Consider the following 24,892-nt stretch of genomic DNA (forward strand, 5'->3'; position numbering starts at 1 on the left):
GTGAAGGCTGGGGTTTTTATGGACGTTTCAACTCTGGGTTAGGTGGTTTTTCTCATTGGCTGTGGATTTGAGGACTTTCTCAGGTGAACTGGTTTGGTTTGCACCTTTATTGGGGGAGGGAACAATCTTAAGAGCATTTTGCTCATCAGCCCTGTGGCAGATCTGTATCTCTCCTTTAGGACGCAGGAATGCAGGCCTCCATCCCCTCAGGATGCAGGAATGATACTGCCCTCCGTGGGGGATGGGATGCTCGCTCATCTGCCTTAGGTCTCTAGACCCAACAATATTTTTATAATAAATTTAACCACAATAATCTGGAGAGGATTCTGGGGAAATATGGCTAAGCATATATCTCTGACACTTTCCCATACCCAGTTCCCTTCCTAGGTAGAAAAAGACCCGATTCCATAGCTAACTTGGAATATAAATTATGTGCTGTTGAGAGTAGGGTAAATAGCCTACCTGCTTTGTTCTTCACCATCCTCGTGAGTTGAGAATTTCCCTTCTGGTGGCTCCATTCTGAAAACTTTGCCAGAAACAGACCTTCCCACAAGGCCATAGCAACCATCTACCTATACTAAGGTGATCTAATAGGGCCAAGGTAATCTCTTATGTGTGGGTTCTCAAAAATAACCAGTTTGGCTCTGACTTTCCTGGTTTTGTAAATTTAAGAACACTAAGAAATACTGATTATCTTTGCCCAAAATATTCGGTGGGAAGGCGACTTTTTGAAGCGTATATAACTGTGTAAACAAATGCACATGGTTCTGACCCAGTGATGTCTGAGCACTTATAAACTCATAATCTAGCCATGCTACCCATGCCAAGCACATTTCTTGAATGAAAGGTAAATAGCTACAGGGCTCTTTCTTGGTATCTTGACAAATGAAGTAATTAGTCAAACAGTCCTGCTTTGGGACCACATGTTAGAAAAGGAATTTACATCTGCCCTTTTTTCTACTTAACATAGGAAAGATTCAGCACATCTGAATATGCAGATCCTGAAATGAATTGATACACAGAATTCTGATTTACATTTCTAAGAAAGCTCAAGGGATCTATATCATCCCATCCAGACTGGTTGCTTCCCAGAAAGAATTTATATCTTTCCCCCAAAAAGGGTCAAATCACTCTTTATTAAAAAATAAAAAAGTTAACTAAATGGGAACCAGATATTTAGACTTCTAAAAAGTGTACATGCATCTAGGCCATATATTCCCAAACTCTTGTCTGTAAAGGGTCAGATAGTAAATATTTCTGGTTTCACAGACCATACAGTCTATGTCACAACTGTTCATAGCAGTCAACAAATGAACATGACTGTGTCCCAATTAAACTTTATTTACAAAAGGAGACAGGGGGCCAGATTTGGCCCTGGGGCCATACTTTGCTGGCCCCTTGCTCTAGACCTATCTTCTAGAACTTGCAGATAATGCCAAGGAGAGGAGCCATAAGCACTCCCCATGTCAATCAGACCCCAGGGTTCTTGCGCTCTGCCTAAAACTGATTTCTAAATAATGCCATCGGCCCCCAGGCCCCCAGAGACTCTCCTGTGTGTTCTTTGATAGTGTTCCTGAACAATCCTCAGAGTAAGTAAAGGATGCAGAGGCCATTTTCAGAGAAATCTGTAACATGTGATTTGTTCACTTCAACGGGATCCTCTTCAGGCTCAAAGCCATTTTAACTTACAGCCCTGTATCTTTCTTTCTCGAGGGAAATCAAGCCTGCCATCTTGTGGCAAACAGGAGAATAAACTCCATATGGGACCAAGACAACTGCAACAGGCAGAATGCATGAACACTTCACAATGGGCACTTGACACTGGGGCGACACAGGGAGCCAACAAAACCACTGTCCCCAGCCATTAGCTTACATCTGTAGCAAAGGAGACAGATATTAACCCAAAAAATTACAGGAACATATGTAAAATTATGGTCATGAAAAAATGGTCTGAAGGATTTGTACCTCATGCTCTGAAAATGAATCAAAAGGAGATTCAACTTAGGGAGGGAAGGCAGAGAAAGCTTCCCTGAGATAAGATGATTAAACTGAGGCCTGAAGTGCGTGAGTATGGATGTCAGGTGAAAAGGTGAAGGAAGATGATTTCAGAAAGAGGAACACCATCTGATAAAAAAAAAAGAAAGAAAGAAAACCACAGTAGAAGGAAAGCAAGGGGAACTCTGGAATGAGATGTCAGGAATTAAAGAGGGGCCAGATGGTACTGGGCCTCAGAAACATGAAAAAGAAGGCTTTACTTTATCTTATCTATCACTTGGAATGAAGCCATAAAATGGCTTTAAGCAAGAGGACAGAATCAGATTCATACATCAAAAAAGATCACACTGTATCAGGAGTCAGAGATTATACAACAGTTTTATCAGGGAAAGTTTACTATCAGTAGTGATCAACTATTTAACAGATTGGAGTACTGAGGGACTGGCCCATAAGAACTAAATAAAACTGGAAAAAAAATGAAGAAAAAATATACAAAAGATGCCGCCCAGGAGGAGGAGGGTACTGGAGAAGTCATGCATGCTGTGGGCCTGCACAGAGCCATGCACCGCACCAGGAGAGGAAAGCCCTTCCTCATCTGGTGTCTCTCCACTGCCCTCTGCTGGTAACATTTAACATTGTGCCAGCTGCCCAAGGAACAGTACGTCAAGGACCCAGTGAAGCAAGCAGTGTAGAGTGGATTTGTACTTTTTTTTTAATACCAAATATATTTTTTAAATAGTAGAAAAGTTTCCCCCACCACAAGTAAGGGGCAGAATGAGTTTTAGAATGTAAACATTTAGCTGATTTTTGATAGAACTCAACATTTTATACAAAGTAATGGGTCTCATTATGACATTTTCACACATACTTTGACCATATCCACCCCCGATAGCCTTTCTTGCCCCACTCCCCCCGACCACCTTCCAACTCTCAAATAGTCCCTCTCCTAATTTTTTCAGGTTTTTTGTTTTGTTTTGTTTTGGGGGTTTTTTGTTTGTTTTTAAATCTAGATCCCACATGTGAAAGGAAATATGCAACATTTGTCTTTCTGAATCTGGCTCCTTTGCTTGAAATGAAGATCTCCAAGTTCCATCCATTTTCCTTTCAATGGGATTGTTCTTCTTCTCTGGGAGCGAATAATACTCCACTGTGTGTATATATATATATATTTTTTTTTATACATTCATCCATCGACAGGTACCTAGGCTGAATCCATAACTCAGCTATTGCAAACAGTGCCACAATGTACGTGGGTATGCAGGTATCTGTATTGCATGCTGACTTTGATTCCTCTGGGTATATACCCAGGAGTGGTATAGCTCCATCATATGGTAGTTCTATTTTTAGTTTTTTGAAGAAAAAACTCCATACTGATTTCCTTAGTAGTGGGACTAATTTACATTCCCACCAATAGTGTACAGGTATTCTCCTCACACACACACACACACATATATCCTCACTAACTTTTTTTGCTTTGTTTCCTTGATAACAGCCATTGTGACTTGGGTAAGATGGAATCTCAATGTAATTTTGATTTACATTTCCCTGGTGGCTAAAGATGTTAAACACTTTTTCATGTATTTATTGGAGAAGCCATACATTTTAACTAGTACACATTAGCCTCTATTGGGGAGAGTTTCTGGAAGAAAAGCAAGAGTGGCTGCAAATTAAACCAGTTAGTAGGTACTTAAGTAGGCCAGGAGAGGGAGGAAGAATTAATAATACACAAGCACTCAAAAAACTAAACAAGCAAGCTCTCCCATGGACTACAGGAAGGACAGAAAATAGCATGGTTCATATTCCTCACTGAGTTTGCAGGACAGCTACCTTAGAAGACATGGCTAAAACAGCACAGAAGGCCAGCTGTCACAAGTCCCAAGATAAGAGATTGACAACACCAGCTGTACTGAGTCAATTCGTGGAATACGAAAGGTATAGGTTTAGTATTGCTCTAGAGACAGACTGGCCAGGCTTAATGAGGACATCAGGTGCAATCAAAGCTACACCCAGGCCCACCAACACTACTGCAGCCAGGTTTACAAAGGCAGACCTTTGGCTGTGACAAGACAATCACACCTATTTTCAATAAGATTTTAAGTGAAAAGGTTTTTTTAAGCTAGCAAGCCTCGCCTTCTGCAGGTTTATAGAGGCCTTCAATTTACCAGCTGAGACAAGATCATCAGGGAGTGGGCCCAGGTGAAGGGTAGAATGCCACAGCATGTCCCCAAGAAGGAGCCATTCCTCATTCTTCAAAACATTAACATTTAACCAGGTGATAGAATTTGAGCACCTTAGGGTTGAAGTAAATGTGTCAGCAACTACAATTTACTACTTAAACATAGAAGGGTTTAAAATGGCTTCCTCACGGCAGTAGAACTGCACATGGGGAAAGGAGCAAGGCAGGTGACTGTTGCTTTTTAAATAAATACTCTGCATGGTGTAATCTTTTATGATTTCACTGTAGTGAAGGGAACGTTCAATTGGATAAGAAAAAGTTGTTATATGACATTTGACTGGAATTTTAGCAACTCAAATTACTTCTATCTGAAAGCAACCGGAGAAACATTTATGATCTGATACTAAAGAAGTTTTAGGATATGCATGTCAGTAGGAGAAGAAACTGTCCCTCTGCTGGCACCTTGAATTTGGCTCTCTCAATATGACAACACCCATAAGAAGTTTGCTAAGAGAGAATAGCATAGACTTGAGCTCTGCTTGTTTGGTGCAACTAGGATTTGAATAAGTCTGAATGTAGGAGTAGCATTGGTTTCTGAGATGGAGGTAAACATGCTCTTTTATTCCATGAATCTATAGTAACAAACCAAAACTCTTCCTGGAGGTACGAATCATATCAAAATGAGTACTGAAACAGACCATCCTGACTAACAAGTTCTTGACTCCATCATCCTTCCCACAAAGAATTTATAAAAGGTAAAAAGATGGGAAAGGAGGTCAGTGGAGATTCATTTGAAGAGATCTGCTGAACCTCCAGCACCTTCCTCTTGGAGTTTAGCAAAGGTGGTCTTCACAGGACCACACAGGGAGCTTTTGGACAGAATGGATTTCTGTCTGATTCCCACCTGAGAAACCTGGAGAAAAGTGGTGCCTTTCAAGTGTGGCACATTCCCAGGGCTGATTCTTTTTTCTTGTGGAGCACTTTCAGAGGTTCTTGGGCAATGCCTTTCCTTCAGCAGGCCCCTGACAACACCCCCACACTTGTGCCTCTAACAGGACAGCTCCAGCCTCCTTCTGCTGAGGTCTACTCACCTCTGGGAGGACCTCCTATTAAGCAAATTCGTTTCCAAGTGGCCACCCTGTCAGCTCCCTATCACTGACCCACTTGGTCCAGAGAAAACCCACTCATCGTTGCCCTGCATGGAATAGAAACTGCAAAGTTTTGACTTAACAACTTGGTCGCCAATCAAAAATAGCAACACAGATCTGGAAGATGATATGGATATTTCAAACAGAAAGAGACCAAGAGAAAGGAATAATTTAAACTTCTGGTTCATGTTGGTGGGGCTGCAAAAGCAGTGCATTCATATGTATATAACTAATTTTAACTAAAAGAACCGTAATAGTAGACAGCTTTATTACAACCAATTTTTCTTACTAACACAAATTCCTAGAAATCAATGGACTGGGCCAGACAAGCTCAGCTCAAGCTCGGAACTAAGGCCCAGAGGCCCCAGCGCCTGCGCAGTGGGGCCGGCTCGGCCCTGTTGCTCCGCAGTGCGCATGCGCCAGGCTGTCAGTTTCCCTGGTCCAGAGCCACTCTGCTCCACTACGCCTCCTGCGGGCAATGCAGTTTTCACTCCTCCATCCGTGCAAAGCCAGTTTCAAGATGGTGATGAGTTCTGGTACTAACCATTTCTGGGAGTTCAGCGCTCTCCTGGTGACTGGGCGGGGCTTCAGTTGTCTGTCAAAGATGAAACCCCTCCCCTATCGCTCCTATTTGCTCCAGACAGGTGGAGTTTTTATTCTAACAGTGGATTTGTTTTGAGAGTTAAAGTACATACAGCTCCTGGTCCTTTAAAGAGCATAATGAACTAACCATTGTTACCTTTTCCCGTCTACTCATCTTCCTTCAGATACTGAAGCTGTTGGGCTCTTCCTCTCCAAGATTAATCTGTGTGCTGCACCTTCATCCACCTTCTCAAGAACCTCTCTTAATTAGCTGCCACACCTGTGGCCTTCACTTTATTCGTTCCTAGCTGGATCGTGTCCTTCAGCCCTTCTCCATCATTTATGAATGATGTGTTCTTTCCTACCCATATCTGTCCCTCTTTTCCATCTCGTGAAAATTATAAAAGTGTATCACATTTATTTCTTCGTCACCCCTCATACCCCATCAACTCAACTCACTTGAATCTGGCTGCTTTTACAAACTCCACCAAAACTGCTCCCGGCAAGGTCTTCTGTGATGGTCATTAAATCCAACACTATCCTGGGCTGTGTTCTCTGCACATCTGCCTGTAATTATTGTAAATCCCTCTGATACTCCCCCTGGCATCCAAATGCTCACACTCCTGGTGTTCCTATCTCCCTGATTACTGTTTCTACCTGCCACAAATTTGTCTTCATTGCCCTGCCTCCTCTGCCACCAGGTCACAGGAGTCCTGATTCCTTTCATTCGCTATACTTTCATATGGGGATCTCTTTTATGTCATTGTTTATGGTTTGCCAATAACTTCCAAATCTGTATCTCTAACCCAGATATTTCAGACTCTTGGCTCTCCCCCAGTCACCTCAGACTTAACATCTCCTAAACAGCTCTTTCCCAGCACACTTGCTTCAATTTCTGCACCTCATCTTTCTTCTGTATTCTTCATCTCAGTGGAGCCATCCTTACATGGCTCTCCCACCTCTCCATCATGGCCAGATGGGAGCTAGGTTCCCTAGGAAACAGACTCTGAGACTTGTGTGCTGATGGTTTATGAAGGGCTGCTCCCAGGAATAGCACCTGGGAGGGACTGAAGGATTCACAAATGGAATAGACAAGAGATGAACAGTTGATGTAGTTTGAACAGTGGTCCACCTGCTCCCATGGTGACTCCTGCATCTGAATGGTCCTTCAGTATTGCTCCATGCTGAGGCTAGGAGTCAGACACATATTCCAACCCCAGCCAACCAGTCACCAGATGTGAGCTGCTCTGGAGAGGGGCATGACCTTGAGTGGGTGGCTGTGTGTGCTGGTGAAGCTTCCTGCAGTGGGAACTGTCTAAAAAGCCATCAGCCATCAAAACTCTCAGCATCTGCAGGGATGAGTGCCTAACCTAACACAAGGGTCCAGGACATCACACCACAGCCCCCACTATAGCCCTCATACTCAGTCACCAAATGTTTTGCCTATTTCTACATTTTGATTTTTAAAATAAGATTCTTCCCTTTTCAGACTACTCTCCTTACTGTTCAGAAATAAGAAGCACTGTGGCAGGGACAGAGCAGTGGACCAGGTACAATCCCAGCTCTCAAGATGCTTACCGTCTAGTTAGGGAGTGAATAATCACCCACACATATACATTAAAACTATGAATTGAAAAGTGTTCTTGAGATCATATAACAGAGAAGACTTACCCAGTCAGAGATGGTGAAGACAGGGAATGCCTCCCTGGAGAAATATCATTTGAACTGTGGTCTGAAAAAATGAACAGGAGTTAACTAGTGGGCTGGGTGGATGCCTTCGAAAAGGTCCTCAGACGGGAGGGACAAGACATCAGAGAATGTGAAAGGCCAGCAGGGGAAAGAGTAATAAGAGATTGAGGATGTCCTCAAAAGGAACGAAAGCCACTGAATGGTTTTAATCTCTGTGTAGCATAATGATGTATCTTAAATGGAATATTTAACTACCGCAGATCAATACAGATCAAACAGAGCATATAGATACACAAAAGGGTTTAAAGTTGAATTCTGCTAATGCTAAATGTTGAGGGCAAAGATAATTTTTTAAGCCAGGCATGGTGGTGCACACCTGTAATTCTGGCTCCTGAGACATAATTGTGAGTCTGGAGTCAGCTTGGGCTACATAGTGAGATCCTGTCTCAAAAACCCAAAGAAAATAAGTGAATACAAAAAATTAACATATGTGTTATTATTATGATAGGCTGCTTCCCTGTCTCTAAAGTCCACCTGGCTTCTAAATAGTAACATTTAGCTGTTGCTGCTTACTAAATGCCACTATGCCGGGAGCTTTGCATAAATCCCTGACTTAACAAAACATCTTTACAAGGTAATACTAGAAACTGAAGAGTACAAGTTGCCCAAGTTCTCTTAGTTAGTAAACGGCAGAGATATGAAACCAGGTGTCCAGTTGTAAAGTTAAAACTCTTGATCTCCACACTGAAATACTCCAAGCTTTGGGAAACACCAGACTCTTGTGACTTTATTTCCCATGACCCTGAGTGCCCTCCCACCACCACTTCCTCTCGAGAGCACCCCTATAACCAGGAAACTTCTCTTTCTTGACCTGACCCAATATTGATTACTCTCCCCCACCTGACCTCCCCACAGTTTTGGATATTCCAATCTTCTGTTAACTGAGCTCATCAGTTCGAGTAACTTCACGCTAAAGAAATAAAGATGAGACAAATACATTGTAATCTAATAAAATCACAATTGTTCTGTCATCCTATTGTAATTTTCTGTGCTCTAGTGTACCCTCAATTCCTAATCAAGCTGGATGCTCTAAACCGGTGTATAAATAATTATAAACATATCCAGCAGATGGCAGCCTTGAGCTGCAATGGTGTAAAAGAACTTAGAAATTGAGCCCAGACAACCTAATGGAACACATTTGGAGTCTGGGTGGTTTCCTCTGCAGTGTGAACTAAGACAGGAACTGCAGTTAGCTTTTTGTACGAAACACAGTGATTTGATTTCTCAACAAGAATGCAATAAATGAAAGTATGTCACTCCTCTGCTCAGCACACTCCAAAGGGTCACCTCATTCAGAATAAAAACCTAAGTCCTTAAGACAGCCTAGAGCACCCCACCCTCCCACTCTCCCCTCACTTCAGTAAGGCTGGCTCCTGAACACACCTGAAACTTCTTCCAGAAATACCTATATGCTTGACACACTCAAGACATTGTGGCCATCACAGGCCTTTCAGACATCATTTCTAAGACAACAGCACCTTGCTCTACCTTGTCCATAACACTCTTTCGCTCTTACCCTTAGTTTTCTTGAGTTTTGTTTGTTTGTTTTGGGGGTTTTTTTGTTTTAGTTTGGGAGGAGATTGTTTGGTTAGTCTTGGTGGTACTGGGGTTTGAACTCAGGGCCTTGGGCTTACTATGCAAGTGTTCTATCCCTTAAGCCACATCTCCAGCCCCTAGTTTTCTTTGTAACATCACCATCTAAGATTATTTTCACTTCCTGTTAAGTCTCTATGGAATTAGTTCTTTGAAAACAAGGTCTCGCTCTCTGTTTTACTCCTAAGAGCCTAGAACAGAGACAGGGGTACAGATACTAAACATGTAACTCTCCAAAAAACTAAACAACCTTAATCCAAAGGTAGTCTGAGAGGAGGCCAGAATTCAAAGAGGCATTTGAATTCAGTAAATATATATCAAATTCCTACTATACAGTAGGCATTGGATTATGGGAGGTACAAGAGACATTATCTTGTAACGAGAAATACAGTAAGACCCTTACACTAAGTTCATAGAATCTGGGAGAATCCATGCACATTATTATACAAGGTTTTACAAAAAGAGCTATGTGAATATGACAGTCATCACTGCCCACTGCAAGAAACTGGAACAAAACAAACATGATGCGTGCATTCATCTCTGGGCACTTCATTTACTATGCCCCCTCCAAATAGAGAATTGTTCAATTCTTAAAACATCCCTGGAAAGAGACATTTCTGTAGCACAGGAGCCTTTGATTCCCTTCTCCTGAATCCTAAACTCAATTTTTGTTTGCTTTATCCTCAGTGGCAACAAAGACCATTCCAGATTCCTCCACACACGCTATTCCTGGCTTTCACCCTTAACTCACGGTTGAGTTGGGCCTTTTTTGTTTGTTTTTTGTTTAGAAGACCTATGATTAAGTTTCGTGCTTTCCATGTCCATTCCCCTCATTCTTACACCTCCTGGAGCCACTAGATGTTTTGTTTTGTTGTTTTAATGTAACAGTCATCAATCTTTCTGAACAAATTTTGAAAGAAAGTCAGGAAAAATAATCCAGTATATGCATATGGCTAGGTTTCCTTCAAACCCCAGGAGCAAGTCACAGCCTCTTTTGGATCCTAACCAATATTAACTATTCTCCAGCCCCTCCAACCTCACAGGCCTATCATCATAGAGAGAATAGCTACTAAAAAATTTAACTAAACATTCCAACCCAGATTTCCCCGAAAAATCCAACATGTGGGGTTTTTTGTTGTTTGCTTTATGGGTTTTGTTTTTGGCGGTACTAGGGGTTTAAACTCAGAGCCTCAAGTTTGCTGTGCAAGCACTCTACCACGAGCCATACCCCAGCCCTTTTTGCTTTTTTTTTTCCAGATAGGGTCTCACACTTTTGCCAGAGACTGGCCTCAAACAAATGTACATGCCCCCACATTGGGCCTTTACTATCTCTTTTTATGTGAAAAAGATGCATGAATTTCAAGTGCAGAATATTTTGGTGCATTTTCTTCATGAATTTACAATCTATAGTTTAGATATTTTCTTTTCCTGTTTTAAAAAAAATTAGTCCTCTATTTTGTCAACAAGTGTATCAGTGTTTCCCTCTGAACCTTTCTTTTTAACTTTGAATTAGAACCAAGTACACACAGTTAATTTATTCATTCTCCTTATAAAAATGTTTCCAATAAATGTGGTCACATGAAAGGTGCTTATACAATTAAAGTGATATTCATTACAATGGGTTTTATCTTACCCTAAAACAATGTATCTACCCAACTACAGTTAAGAATTTAAAGCCTGTTCAGATAAAAGGTCTAATGAGAACCTAATAAATTATGAATATTGGCCCATGAGATTATTAGAATAACTTGGCTGCTTTACAGTATTATACAGTGGGCAAACTTTCACCAGGAGTAATCTCTTAATGGACTCACAGTAAGAAATGGAGCCAAACCCTCCAAACTACTCATTGTAGTTCTAAATCTCCCCTTAGAACAATATGTCATGTTCCTCTTGAGGTGGATTAAGTCAAGGGATGGAAATCAGGTGATAGAGAACTTTCTAAGTAATGATGTCAAAGACTCTTAACGAGAAAATTCTCCTTCAAAAGACAGCCCAGGAACATCTGTTCAGAAGAGGAGCTTAATTTGGAAGGTAAGTAAAATCTTACCCACTCCTTCGAACTGCCTGAATTTAGAACCCACCTCTTCACCTATTTAGGAGACGTGAGAGTACCCTGCCCTCTTCCCTAGGATCTGCAATATCTTAACTTGCTCACTCGCCTCCACCTTAATTCGGTGTCCAAAACAGTCTCAGTAGTAGCAGCAACCATGTTTAACTCTGAACTTCAGGCCACGAAAGAACAAACCAGGCTGTGCTTTCAGAATGAATCCTACATTCAGGGGTGTGGGTTTTCTGCCCTGAGGCCCTGCCTCTCCACCTCCTGTTTTCTTGCCCACTTGAGTTGGTACTCACCTTGCAGAGGAAGCCCTCCACTCCTGTTGCTCTTACTGGCTGAGTACATGAGGCAGGCCTCTGGCCCTTATGCCAGCTGATGAGATGGACTCCCCTCCTGCTGCTCCCCCTGCTGCTGCACAAAGGCATGCAGATCCCCAGGAAAATAAGGAAGGCCTATCTCCTGTATTGGGTCTAGGCCATCTTTTACCAACAGAACTTACCAGATGACCTAAACTAGGGGCATTTGCTAGAAGTTTGCCCAACCCATAAGGATGACAGCTCAATGTCCATTTTGTCAGCAATCCTTATATGAAGTCTCCATCATCCAGAACCTGAAGGGGAAGAATGGGTTGCATCAAATCCATCTTGAACCCCTAATACATTTTTTGATGCTTTGACTCAGATGTGACATGACAGACACCAAGAGACCAAATATGAAAGCAAAGAATCCTAATGAGCTGGAGGCTCTTGCTGCAACCATGGCAGTTGATGTGAACAGCCACTGTGTACTAGAGCAACTGGCCTTGGCCAATGTAGCAGGTTACAGCAGCTGTTATTGTGGTCAGCTAGAATAAATGTCAGCATGCAACTCTCAGGGGCCAAACAATACATCAGAAAAAATAAGTAAATAACCTAGTCTAAGAATCAGGATAGCTTTTGTGTGAACCACACATTGAGCAGGCAGAACTCTGGCCTTGGGCAAACAATAGATGGGAGAGAAAACGACATTAGCTTTCCCCCTGCAAAGCAGTTCTGCTTCTCAAGGACTTAGCGTGGGGGAGCTTGGGGTAGGGAAGGTGCTTGCTACAGCCAAGACAGCAGCTCTTCCAAGCCTGCCTTTCTGCAAGTGTAGGTGAAGGCCTTCGTGGCTGGAATAACAGACCTTTAGTGTGGGAGACATGGAGCACAGAGTTCCCTTGTGTTCCTCAGGCTACACCAAGGGACAAATAATCAAGGCTATCAGAGCAGAGAAAGGAAGAGCATCAGGAAGCTAAGAATCATGGAATCCTGAATTTCCTGTGCCCAGCCATTTGCCCAAGTCAGAAGCCTGGCAACACTTTGCTCCAATCACAACCCATACAAGTCTATTCAACCCACAGTTTGGTTAATGTCTTAGTTTGGGTACTCCTCTCACCTAGAAAAATGCAAAGACATGGCTCTGGTCTGTTAATAGAGCATCCTTTCAAAAGCATTCATTGTGGCATGACTCAATCTCTCCATACAACTTCTCTAGCCTCATCTTGCCTTGAATTCCATGTTACTTAGCTGACTTCTGATTGCCCTTCCAAGTGCTGTATTTTAAGCAACACTTTCTCTAGCTTTCTCTGACAGCCTCCCCCAGATTGCTCAGGTGTTCTTCCTCTTTGCTCCATCATTTCTTGAATCTGAGCATAATGAGTCTATCTCTCCCCACTAGGGAAAAGTTCCTCATCACAAGGGCCACCTTTCTCATCTCTGAATTCATGATATACAGGTGGCCAGCACATGGAAAACTCTACAAGGCTGGTGACCCAAACATGAGCAAGTACAGTCCCTGCCTTTGGGAAGCCCAGACTAGAAGACAGTTACACAAGTAAATTGTAATGTAATGCACATGCTAGGGCAGATGAGTGATCAAAATGCTACCATGAACATCTAGTCACACTGCTCAATTTTTGCTTGACTATCTCCCAGAACTATGAGCCTGAGATAAGGGCTGGAAAGAAGGAAGAAAGAGTTTCTACTCATCTTCGAATCCTCAATATTCACATACACTGTCTACATATACTGAATATGTGAGGTAATTAATCATACTCTCTCTAGGGGATGACCAGAAAGTTAAAAATGAGGAAATCTACATCATTATAGAACTTGAAAGTCATCTCCCAGAATGAAGGGAATGGTGACATTCCAAGCATAGATACAGCAGAAGTAAAGGTATCAAGTAATACAGCAATCTTGGGCGGGTGGGGCTTTTGACTCTGACTTTAGGAAGATGCCCAAAGGAAATTTAAAACCCCAGGGACATTCTGTTCCTATTCTACCCTCCCAGGGTCCCATGTATGTCCTAAGGGACTCACAGTGAGGCAGTAGTTATTCTAGATCCCCCTTCACTACTTATGACAAATTCTGATCTGGGAAGGGCAGCTATAAATCCTCAGACATAACCTGAGAGGCAGTCACAAGAACAACACAAACTTTAGAATGAAGCTATTTCATTGTTCATTCTCTACACACCAGGTACTAGAATGCCTCAAATTCAAACAGAATTGACAATGAAAACATAATGATTATTCACCTTATTTGAGAATCACAATTATGTACATTTTCTTAGCAGGGTTCAGTAAAAGAAACTATAGAAAATATGTCTCAGAAGTGGGGGGGGGAGGCCCAGTGATTTCATATATCAGAATTATACAGTTAACAATGGTTCTGAGGAATATTTTCTATAACATGATCCATGCTTTTTTAGTTGTTAAGAATCACAATGAATGTCAGGCCTTGTTCTAAACCAAACCTTTAACGGACATTGAAAGCAAAGAATGAACTCAAAATGGTTTGTATTTTTATTTTGGCTTGTATTTTTAATTTGTGAGAACTTGCTAGTAGAAGTTCACACATCCACAAGTATACTCTCAGCAAGCTGAACTTTCATGCACTTTATCATTTTATATTAGCCCTGTTTCTCTAACCTTTAAGTCAGGATTGAGCCACTGTCCACCCATAGAGGAAAGGGCCTGAATCATCACTTGCAGGGACCGTCTTACACTTCCCTCTTCATCTGTTGTGGGGAAGTGCTTCACTCCCTGCCCTGGGAGCTTCAGATGCTGCACTGCTCTGCCTCAGAGCAAGATGGGGGATAAATCCTCCTCAGGGTTTTATTTGAATAAACAGATTAAAGTCTCATATGTTTAATTTCTAAAACACTGTTGGGTACTGACTTCTATGTTTTCTGAAACTTTTAAAATAATGAACATTGTAGAATATTCCATACATTAAGTGAGATATGTGACTTTGCAGACCATTATTTTTGTACCATGGAAATGGTGAACGTAGAAGAAATGATGAGTGTGAAATTTAAGAAATGTCCCTAAATATGGAAAGAACCACTGACAAATGTGACACGGAAGGAAAATTCTAGCAGCAAGGAAGCAGTACAAGATTACACGAACCTCCAAGGGACTTGATTGTTTTAGCACATCTGGAGTTGCACAAAATCTACCATTATGAAGAGCTGACCAGGCTGTAACTCTTCCCTCATGAAAACTCAAATATACTTCCATAACCTGTCAAATTTGGTTAATAAGGGGTCAGTAAGAAAAATTCCTTGACGATAAAATTTGCAGACATATATCTTACCCCAACTGATATTTATTCTGCATGGTGCTGGAAAGAAAAAACCTGTAACTTTACATTCTTCCTAACCTAGAAACATATCTATTTATAAGAAGGGTTACTCTTCGATTTGGCATCCAAGCTCCTTCTAAGCTGTAATAAACATGTTTTTAGAATTATTCTTTTAAAGTTTTATTCAATGTTGCATACACTTTACTTTTCAAGTAAAAACATAATGACATGAACAATTTATGCATTGAAGCAGTGTGAAGAGAAACGATGCCAAGTTAAACTCCCCAAACAAATATCTGGGCCATTGAGTTAAATGTTTTAAAGCTGATTTGTCTGGGTGTATGATGTGTACTTTGCTTTTCCTTTTTTGAGACAAGGTCGTGCTAGCTCATAACTCATGATCTTCTTACCTCTGCCTCCTGAGTGCTGAGATTACAGTATGTACCACCACATCTGGCATGTTATTTTTAACTACTATATGATCCAACACTGATCTGAAAGTGAGAAAAAAATACGATCGAAAAGTTGTTAAACTCTACAAATTGAACAATTCCATCATTTTTTCCATATAAAAAAAAAAGGCAGATGACTTAAAGGTGCTGAAAGTGCAGAACCAGTGTGACTATCACTCTTTCTTTAACAGCAACATTGAGTACCTGATTACACAGATGGAAAGCTTAGTGCTAAGGGGAGTCTGGCCTCCTCCAAAGCAGCTAAGGTAAAATATTTACAAATACTGCTTTGGACAGCTGAGCCTGAAGGGTTCACTCTGGAAAACAGAAATGTTGGAGGTCCTTTTCAAACCCACTGCACCAGGGCAGACATTGGAAAGGCCACTTGACAGCAGAGCCACGGTCTTGCGTACCATGCTGCCCAAACAAAACTTGCCATAGTCCACCCTATATCTAAATCAAAAGAAAATTTCAGAAAAGGATTTTCTAAGGCACATTTTAAGACCCAACTAAACCCAAGGTTTTGTTTTAAGTTTTGATAAAGAAAAACAAAAATCTCCCAAGCAATGATTTTCCATTCCCGAGTCTGTGAAAAGACTTGTGAAGACCAGATTTAGTTTCTGTCCAACCTATGCCCTCTCAGCCTGGGGCTCATGGCTTCTCCACAAGGTATAATTATTTCAATTGTTTTTGAGGGACCAGCATTGTTTGTATTTCTCTGGATGGGGTCCTGGTTCCCCCGGAGTGTGTGCCATTTCCTCTGATCTTCACAACAGTCTTCTGAGAAGAGAGGATATAGGAAAGCCCTCCCAGTTCTATAAATGAGAACACACAGGTGACTTGAAGCTAGCTAAATGTTTAAGTCCAGAAATTCAATTTTTTGTGCAAAATCTTCAAAAGGGGTGTAGCTACTGATTTACCAATGAATCTACTGATTTTGAACATCTGGATGAAATAGTCCACACAATAGGTATTAATTATCCTTTGAGTTTGGCCACATTAATCTAAGACCAAAAATTTAGAATTTGCATGTAAATGGCAGGGAAAAATTTGCCCTTCATATGTTCTGGATGACCCTAACTTGCCTCAGTTAGGCAACTACTTTCTCAGTGGCCTAGAGGGAAAAGGAAATTAAAGAGTGTCAGAAAAGGCTGCTACAATCATATCTACTCAGAGGAAATGAAAAGAGTTCCCAAGGAAGTTAAAGATTTTAAACATAAGAAATTAAACAGACTACCATTTGCTTTCCTACGTGACATATACATGTAAATGACAACTATTCCAATTTAAACTGCATGATCAAGGAGATTTATACTTAATTCCTCTTTATGAAGACTGCTTTAAATCTAGCAAGAGAGACTCATCATCTTCTACCCTCACTTGAGGTTTAAAAGTAACCTTTAAAGGCTCAGAGACTGCGATGCCCCCTTCCTCTTGGGGAGCATAGCCTGCCCCGGACACCTCCTCTTCTGTTTCGCTAAGCTCATCAGGGTGGAGCTCATGGATGGGGCCCAGAGATGGACTCCCTGCAATGATGTCCACGCCAACATCCCTGCCCACTTCCTGACCTTCGGCCTTCGGGTCCTTAGCTTTCCTAAGGCTTCGCGTCTTAAAAGCTTCCTTTGAGGGGGCAGCATTAGAGATAGATTTCTTAAATCTTTCCCCTGACTGTTTCAGCCTCTCTCCTGACTGCCTCAGCCTCTCTCCTGACTGCCTTAACCTTTCTCTCCTCTCAGGTGTCACTATTCTAGTTCTAATTCTGTTCACTTTCTTGTCAAAATTCTGTCGTGTCTTCTGCATGTTTTCCTTGGAAAACGCCTTTTTGATATGATCAATGCGTTCCTTGCCTGACTTCCTAAGCCTGGTAGATCTGCTTTCTTCAACATAATATTCTTCATCCGATGAAAGATCTACTGGGGGATCAAAGACTTCCTCCTCCTCTTGGTTCTCAGTTAGGTTTCTGTCTTTAACAATAGACAGGGATGTCGGACACCGAATTTCCTCCTGAAGGAGAAGGAAAACAGCATGTTAGTGCTTCCTTTGCAGTGTAGAACAGTTCTCTCACCTCTCGCCACACCTAGCAAACCTCCCCGTACTCCTTATCCTCTGCTGGCTCCTTAAGTTGACATTTCTCTGGGTTTCTCTTTCCCTGGCCCTCTCCTCATGAATATGTTATCTGTACCTCTTGATGAAGACATATCTAAATGATGGGCAAACTTCTCCACTGCATGTAACTCAGGTACCTCACATGTCATCCTCTCTACTTGAACATCTTTTCCTGTGCCTTCAGCACTAATAACCATCCAGGTGCCACACAAGATGGAGACCTCAGAATCATCATTCCAAATATTTCTTCTGGCTCTCTCTTCCCATATTCTACTGGTCACCAAGCCCTACCAGCCAGTAATAATGCACAATAACTTACCTTTCTCTTCTCACTCCTCTACCTATGTCTTAATTCAGGCCTGAACTTATACAGTAACTCCTCACAGATCCCTCTCCCTCCAGAACATTTCCTGAGAAATAGTTCTGAAGCACAGGCTTGATGATATTCCTCGAAAGTTTCTAGGAGCTCATCAATACTCAAAAGACAGAAGTTGAATCTTTAGCATGCCTAGAAAGCTCTTCAGTTTGCCCTGACTCTACTCTCCCCCTTCTCCAGACCAGCACCACTCATTTCTCAAGAATAAATTGTTTTCATCTCTCTCTGTAACTTTGTGTACGTGGCTTCTGATACCTTTTAATGTCCCTTCACCTCTTTTTAGCTTTATGAAAGATAACTTTCTTCAAAAATCAATTCAAAGGTCCAAACTACCCCAAGTAGATACTTTTCTTGTCCATAAGTACACCAAAAGGATCTGAACATACCACTATTGCAACATTTATTACACTTTGAGTTGAACTGGATTCCACTCACTTATATATGTGCTCCTGTCACCTTCACAAGATGACAGGTTCCCCAAAAGCAGAACTGATAATGTACCTCATTTATGACTTAGGACTAGCATCTGTGAGTGCCTTGTACATAGTAGGTATACTTAATAAATTACTGAGTCACTAAGCACCCACCACACATCAAGTCTGAAGAAAACAGAAAGCTTACATTCATGGAAAGAGAGATAAAAAGATATATAGGATGTTGGATGATAAGTGCTAAGATGAAAAGAAAGCACAGATGGGGTATTCAGTGAAAGGAGAGGGTGCTGTTTGAAAGACCTTGCTAATAAGGTGGTTGGTAAGCCCTTACTAATAAAGTGATGGCTGAGCCAAGACCTGAAGGTTGTGCAGGAAGAATGGAGAGCCACAGGAGAAAGTGGCTCAAACGTGTAATCCTAACTACTAAGGAAGTGGAAACTGGGAGGATCATGGTTAGAGCCCAGCTCAGGCAAAAAGTTAGCAAAACCCTCATCTCAACCAACAAGCTGGGCATAGTAATATGCACCTCTAATCCCAGCTACAGGGGAGGCACAGGTAGGATTATGATCTGAGGTTGGCCCTGGCTGGGGGGGGGGGCAGCCATGAGACCCTATCTGAAAAAAATGACTAAACCAAAAAGGGCTGAAGGCATGGCTCAAGTGGCAGATGCCTGCCCAACAACTGTGAGACCCTGAGTTCACACCCTACTATACTACAAAAAAAAAAAAAAAGGAATGGAGAAATAGTTAGGAGGGCAGTGTGGCTGGAGTAGTTTGACCAAGAGGCAAGAGAAGGAGGAAAGAAGGTAGAGAATGGAAGAGGGCCACTCTCACAAAGGTTTTTGTGCCCAATAATACAGGCAGTGGCTCCTTTTCTGAGTATGACGGTTAGGCTTTTAAAGTTTGGGAAAATGAGCGACACAATTCCACCCACGCTGTAAAAGACTCACTCTACAGAAGCAAGCTACAGGGGAAGATAACAAGGAGGGACAACAGGTAGGCAGCATTGAGTTCCAGCAGGTGAGAGACGGACCAGGGTGTCATAGGCAGAGGAGGGGAAAGAAATGGTCTGACTCTGGCTGTGACTGCAGGTAGGAGCCAACAGTATTTGCTACTAGATGAGGGGTTAGTGTGTGTCAAGGATAGTCCTCAGGTACATGGCTGGAGAAGGCAGAGGAGCACGTGAGTCTGCAATTCAGGAGGGAGGTCTGGGCAGGAGAAACAAATTTTGGAGTCATGAATATAGACATGGAATGAAAAATCATGTACGCTGGGGATGTAGCTCAGTGGTAGAGCACTTGCCCAACATGTGCAAGGCCCTAAGTTCAACTCCCCAGCAGCACAAGAAAACAAAACAAAAAAGTCAGGACACCAGAAGAAATCACTAAGAGAATGAATGAATGGGTCTACACTCTTATTTAATTCAAAACTCCTTGGAAGATGCATTTCAAAATTCAGAATATTTCAAGTTTTGGGAAACTAACCAGTGAGATCTTGGGAAGAAGCATTTTTTCAGTTAAAAAAAATATATATATATACGTATATACATATATATGCATATATACATATGCATACACATATACACACACTAAGGTACAAGAAAGACTATAACTCAGCCTCTTTTTTTTTAACTACTGAATGGTTTTATTTTGCTGAGTGGGATGGCCCATACCTAACCACAGCACTCAGGAGATAGAGGCATCACAAGTTCAAGGCCAGAGGGGCTTCATAGTAAGATTTTTGTCTCAAAAAAAAAGTTGGTTTCAGAAATTTTTTGGATTTGGGTGTTATAGATCATAGATTTTGGACTGTAGATGAGAAAAAATAAAAAAGGAAAAATATCAACCAATGAGGCAGGCAGAAATACAGGGGAGACCAGCACCCCCAGAGGCTGAGGGTACAGTTTCAAGAAAAGAGGGAAGAACCAAATACCAAATGTCTCAAAAGAGTAGGATGAGAACTGCTCTGGAGGGGATGACTGACACTTTATGGTCTTCAGAGCTGGCCCAACCATAGGTATGAAGGAACCCAGCTCACTATTTATAGATGTTTTCTGAAACTAAAGAGGCAAACCTTTAAAAATCATGAGATTTCTTTAACTGATTCATGAGTTAAAATTTCTAAAAGAAACTGTGTACCAACTTGAGATCGAGATTAATTCTATCCCATCAAAAAAGATAATATACAGAAACACATTTACATATACTCTAAAACTTAATCAGCCTGATTTTCAAGAAGAAATTCCTGGCATCTTATTCCTTTAGAAACTTATTTTAAATTAAATTCTATGGCTACAAGATTGGAGAGTCTAAGAGCTAAAAAAGGCAGAGGTGGGTGTCTCATAACTCTCCAATGAATCAGTTGGAAGCAGTGAAGTTATTCCTCTCGCTTCCTGACACCTGCTGCAGGGAGTAGTTCAATAACAGTGTGGGCTGGACTGGCCTGAGAGGTATAATTAGAAAAAGGAAGGAGCCAAAGAGTAATTAGTGCTTGGTAAGGAAAAAACCCTCACAATCTTGCTGCAAGGACATCAGATACAGCTTAACTCAGGAATCACATACCCTTCTCTTCAAATGTACAATGAATAGTACAAATTTAGGCTTGAAAAGAAAGTAAAACAGAGGCAGAGGCAAAAAAGGACTTGCCATGGAGATCTATTTATTATAGCTCTATTGAGTCAGCACAGGAAATCTGTATTAATCGTGGATTTATTACATGCTTTTTGACCAAACGTGGTCAAAAAAAAAATTCATGCACATATATTATAGCACTCAACTGATATGAAGAAGCTCTCAAGTCAGTCCGCATTATCATGGTTGTGTTTAAACTCTATGCACCCTGAGCATTTGTGACTTTTTCCTCAATGGCACTCTCCTTAGAACCATATATGCACAGATACCAAGGGTCTACTGTAATGCCATGATTAATGGTAAATACACTGTAATAATAATCCAAGATTGTAGGATTGAGTGACAGCTCATTCCCAAATACAATTATATTTGTTTGGAAAAGTCCACATAAAAATACCATTTTTGTAACAGAATAAGTACTGTCGGCCAGAGTAAAGGGAACTTGATTATCAAAAACACAGCTAAGGGAATTTGGGGTACATACAGATCTGGGAGTTATCATTAGGGAATGGCCAAATGCCTCCTCTGGTAACCATAGACCTGTGGCTAGTAACCAAAAATTTTAGAAGATATGGTATGGCTTCCAGCTTGTATAGTGAGGGGGTCATTAAGATGAAAGTGTGTTCAAACAGAATACATTATTATGTAGGATATACAAGATAAACTCTTAAATGCCAATATATACAATTTAGCAAAAGTTTAGCCAACTATTGGAGATAGAATGTAAATAAAGATACAGTCAAGATACACCCAGGAAACTTTTGGGGAAAAACTCAAATGGAAATCAAACTGTACTATGGCTGACATAGCTCCATTTCTACTTGTAGTAGAAAGGACAATCTTCACATAACCACTTATACATATTAATTATATGAGAATGAATTATAACTAATTTAGCTGCTAAGAATAACCATGTGAATATCATATGTAGGGTTCCAACATTTAATGAATTTAGAAATCTGAATTTTATGTCCATTGCATGTGCTTTTATCTTTTCTCTATAAGCTTATAAAAGAGTTGCTTTTTGACAAACAGCTACTTACTCCAGATAACTTAATTTCATGGCATAGTATCTTAAAAGAGATCTATCCTAAACCAGCACTTTTGTTTCTTTAATAAGCTATAAGAGCTCAAAGAAAGGGAAAGTTATAAGTTACAAGGAATAAAGAGGCAAATAGAGAAACAATTCAACTTTAAAGGAAAAAAAAGCCAGCCATAGTGGTTCATGCCTATAAGCCCAGCGCTGGGGAGGCAGAGGCAGTTCCAGGTCAGCCTAGGCTACATAGTAAAACCCTGACACAAAAAACCAAGCAGACAAATAAAATTTAAAACTAAAAGGAAAAAAAAAAAGAATGATGTCAATATACAGGGTCAGATAGAACTTATCAGAAACTTCTTTGCTGTAGCTTTTGTAAATCTTGACTAAAATCTGGTCCTACTTACTTTGCCCAGAGGTCCTCAGAAGAAATGCTGGGCACCAACTATATCTCCTGGCACACCACATGCATGGGGAGAGGAGGTATAGCTGCTAGTGCTGGTGCCCTTGGAAGGTGAATAGGAGAAACAATGCCACAGTTTCCAATAGCAAATCTAGATCCCCACTGTGTGTGCTAACACTGGAACTGGCCTCTGAAAGTAAGGTGAAAAGTTTAAGTCTGGAGAAAGGCCCCCAAGGACCTAGAAGGAAAAGGACTTCTAATATTACCCAATCTGTCTACCTTTTAAATAAGCACCTCTTCTCTCCCCACCCTATTCTTTTTCCTAAGCAACCCAGGAGCTCTTAAGGACAAGTCCAAAATACCACTCTACCATCCCAGTGTAACTAATCAGTCAACAAAGGGCAATGAGAACTGACTAATGCACAAAGAATGCTGTGGAGAGTTACGGCCACATCTCTACTAGTTTGGGAATATTTGCCACATAATCCAACTATGTTCCTATTTCATTTTGTTTTTATTCTTCTAGGGATTTCCTTTTCCCCTACGCACACAGGCATCCCTTTTAAAAACATAAATGGTAACACTTTACAAATGCACATATTCTTGGTCTTACACTTAGCTCAAATTCTGTGTCACACATTTTGAGGGCTAGAAGGTTTATAAATTTTTAAAGATCCTAATACTACCAAAATTACCTCCAGAAATGTTCCTACCAGCAGAATATTACAGTGATTGCTCTCTTGGCCCCTTAAAATCTAAGTTCATATTTTAGTAACTGTCAGTGTTTAAAAAGGGAAAAGGAAAATTCTAGTCTTTTGTGAACTGCCCAAAAATGAGTTTCCTAGTGTGTGTGTGTGTGTGTGTGTTTACTTTGTGACTCTTCCCACAGTAAACTTTTTCCTTTAATTTGGAAGAATTTAAAAAATAATTGAGTGTATAATGCAGGCTATGGATATGCTTCTATTTCAAAAAATATAAGCGTTGAGCACAGTATTATAAGAACTTAGCTCAATACACAATGCCACACAAAAATGATTAAAATCACTAAATAAAGACTTTTGCAAACAAATAAGGAACGATTAGACTTCTATATTATGTTACTAAAATAACATAGAAATAAAGCAATTTCCTGATTGTTCATTCAGAAAGAGCTTTTTTTATTATGGTGACTTACATGTAAAAATTCCAATAGACAAACTACATTAAAAGTTTGTATTTTACTGGTTGGACTTTCTGGGCTCTCCATAGAGTACAACCATTATTGTGGGGGTAGTGCTCCCCAGTTTCTTCTTCTTTTGAGGGGATTCTAGGGGCAGAACCCAGGGCTTCACACATGCTAGGCAAGTGGTCCACCACTAAGCTACACCCTCCCAGTCTCTTCTTTTATACAACAAAGAGGTGTTTTAAGCCAGAGATTTCTTAGAACTCTTCTAGTTCTAACATTCTCAAAATCTATGAGAGAGCATCATGCTAATAAGGCTAATATCTCAAAGAGCCTTGCCAATATTAAATTTCAAGGGCAAGAAATAGCCTTAGCTATGAGCCATAGTTCATATTACAAGAAATGGTTGAGAAGCTCAGAATACTGATATGATAGATAATATCGGTAGGTAACACTGAAATGGTTTTATCCTGAAGTCTGTGCTGACACAGAGCTCCACAGTATTAATGTGTATAACAGCTGAAACCCCTGATATAACATGTTGAAAATTAAAGGATGCCAGAGATTATGGCATTCAAGCAGATACAAGCGCACTTACCTGGAATATGACCACACGGAATTTGTTTTTCTTCATTATTTCCTCTTGCTTGGTTTCAACTTTTGTCACGTGAACTTGTTGCTTTTCCACCCGAGCCTTCACATCTTTAATGTGAGCACTGACTTTTCTGGTTTTCTCAAACAGCTTATTAATGGCATAACCTGTATTGCTATGTGATTGTGAAAGCTTCAACAGATCAATCTGGACAGATTTTATGGCGTTTTCCATCTCCCTATGTCTCTCTTCTATTCTCTTCTGGCTTGCTTGTACACTGTCCACGATGGTGGCTACTTTGTCCAGCACAGTCACTATGGTAAGAGCAGCATCTTGGTCTTCATCTTCGGTAACACTTGACAAGCGGTTCTGGTGGATTTTATCAGCATTTGGAGCAGACCCATCATGTTCCATTTTATTAGTTTCTCAGCAAAAGATGTCCTATGCAATCAATTCTGGCACTTGAAACCAAAAGGCAGCTTGACAGCAGGCAACAGAGCTGCTTCAAGGGTTGGAAACCCCAGTGCTGGAGAGTGGTCAAGTATTTATAACTACAAATACCCATTCGTGACTGCTTTGCAATATGAGCCCTTGCAAAGCACTGGGGACTATTCCAAACATGCTTGCTGACTTACTAAAGGACTCAAATAAGACTGTGTGGGTAGAAGAGGAAAGCTGTTTTTAAAAGTTCACTAAGCCACTATGTTATTAATGTTAAGTCTACAAGCCAAGTAACAAAAAAGTCAACTTCAAATACTGGGTGAAGAAGCTTTTGTCTTTAGCTCATTTCAAGCA

General features: G+C 40.9%; 1 protein-coding gene across 2 annotated transcripts; it reads right to left on the reverse strand.

The window, feature by feature from the left end:
• Positions 1-10,763: 10,763 nt before the first annotated feature.
• Positions 10,764-24,874, reverse strand: Cavin4 (caveolae associated protein 4). 2 transcript variants are annotated; one of them, XR_012440361.1, is made up of 3 exons: positions 24,104-24,874; positions 15,318-17,363; positions 10,764-11,912 (listed from the first exon to the last, which is right to left on the reverse strand). XR_012440361.1 is itself a non-coding variant. In XM_020185521.2 (2 exons), the coding sequence occupies exons 1-2, from the start codon at positions 24,509-24,511 to the stop codon at positions 16,686-16,688; spliced, it is 1,086 nt and encodes a 361-aa protein (XP_020041110.2). In that variant the 5' UTR covers positions 24,512-24,874; the 3' UTR covers positions 14,109-16,685. The 2 variants fall into 2 exon arrangements, 1 of the variants encoding a protein (XP_020041110.2); XM_020185521.2 differs by lacking the exon at positions 10,764-11,912 and having other exon boundaries at positions 14,109-17,363.
• Positions 24,875-24,892: the final 18 nt, after the last annotated feature.

The sequence above is a fragment of the Castor canadensis genome, chromosome 13 (genome assembly GCF_047511655.1).
Source record: "Castor canadensis chromosome 13, mCasCan1.hap1v2, whole genome shotgun sequence".
Classification (NCBI taxonomy): Eukaryota; Metazoa; Chordata; class Mammalia; order Rodentia; family Castoridae; genus Castor; species Castor canadensis.

Bases quoted from the DNA above. Each gene is read 5' to 3' on its own strand.
- Cavin4 (XM_020185521.2), bottom strand. From the start codon at position 24,511: ATGGAACATGATGGGTCTGCTCCAAATGCTGATAAAATCCACCAGAAC. The intron at 17,364-24,103 runs GTAAGTGCGCTT...CTTCTCCTTCAG, and splicing joins TCCGTGTGGTCATATTCCAG to GAGGAAATTCGGTGTCCGAC.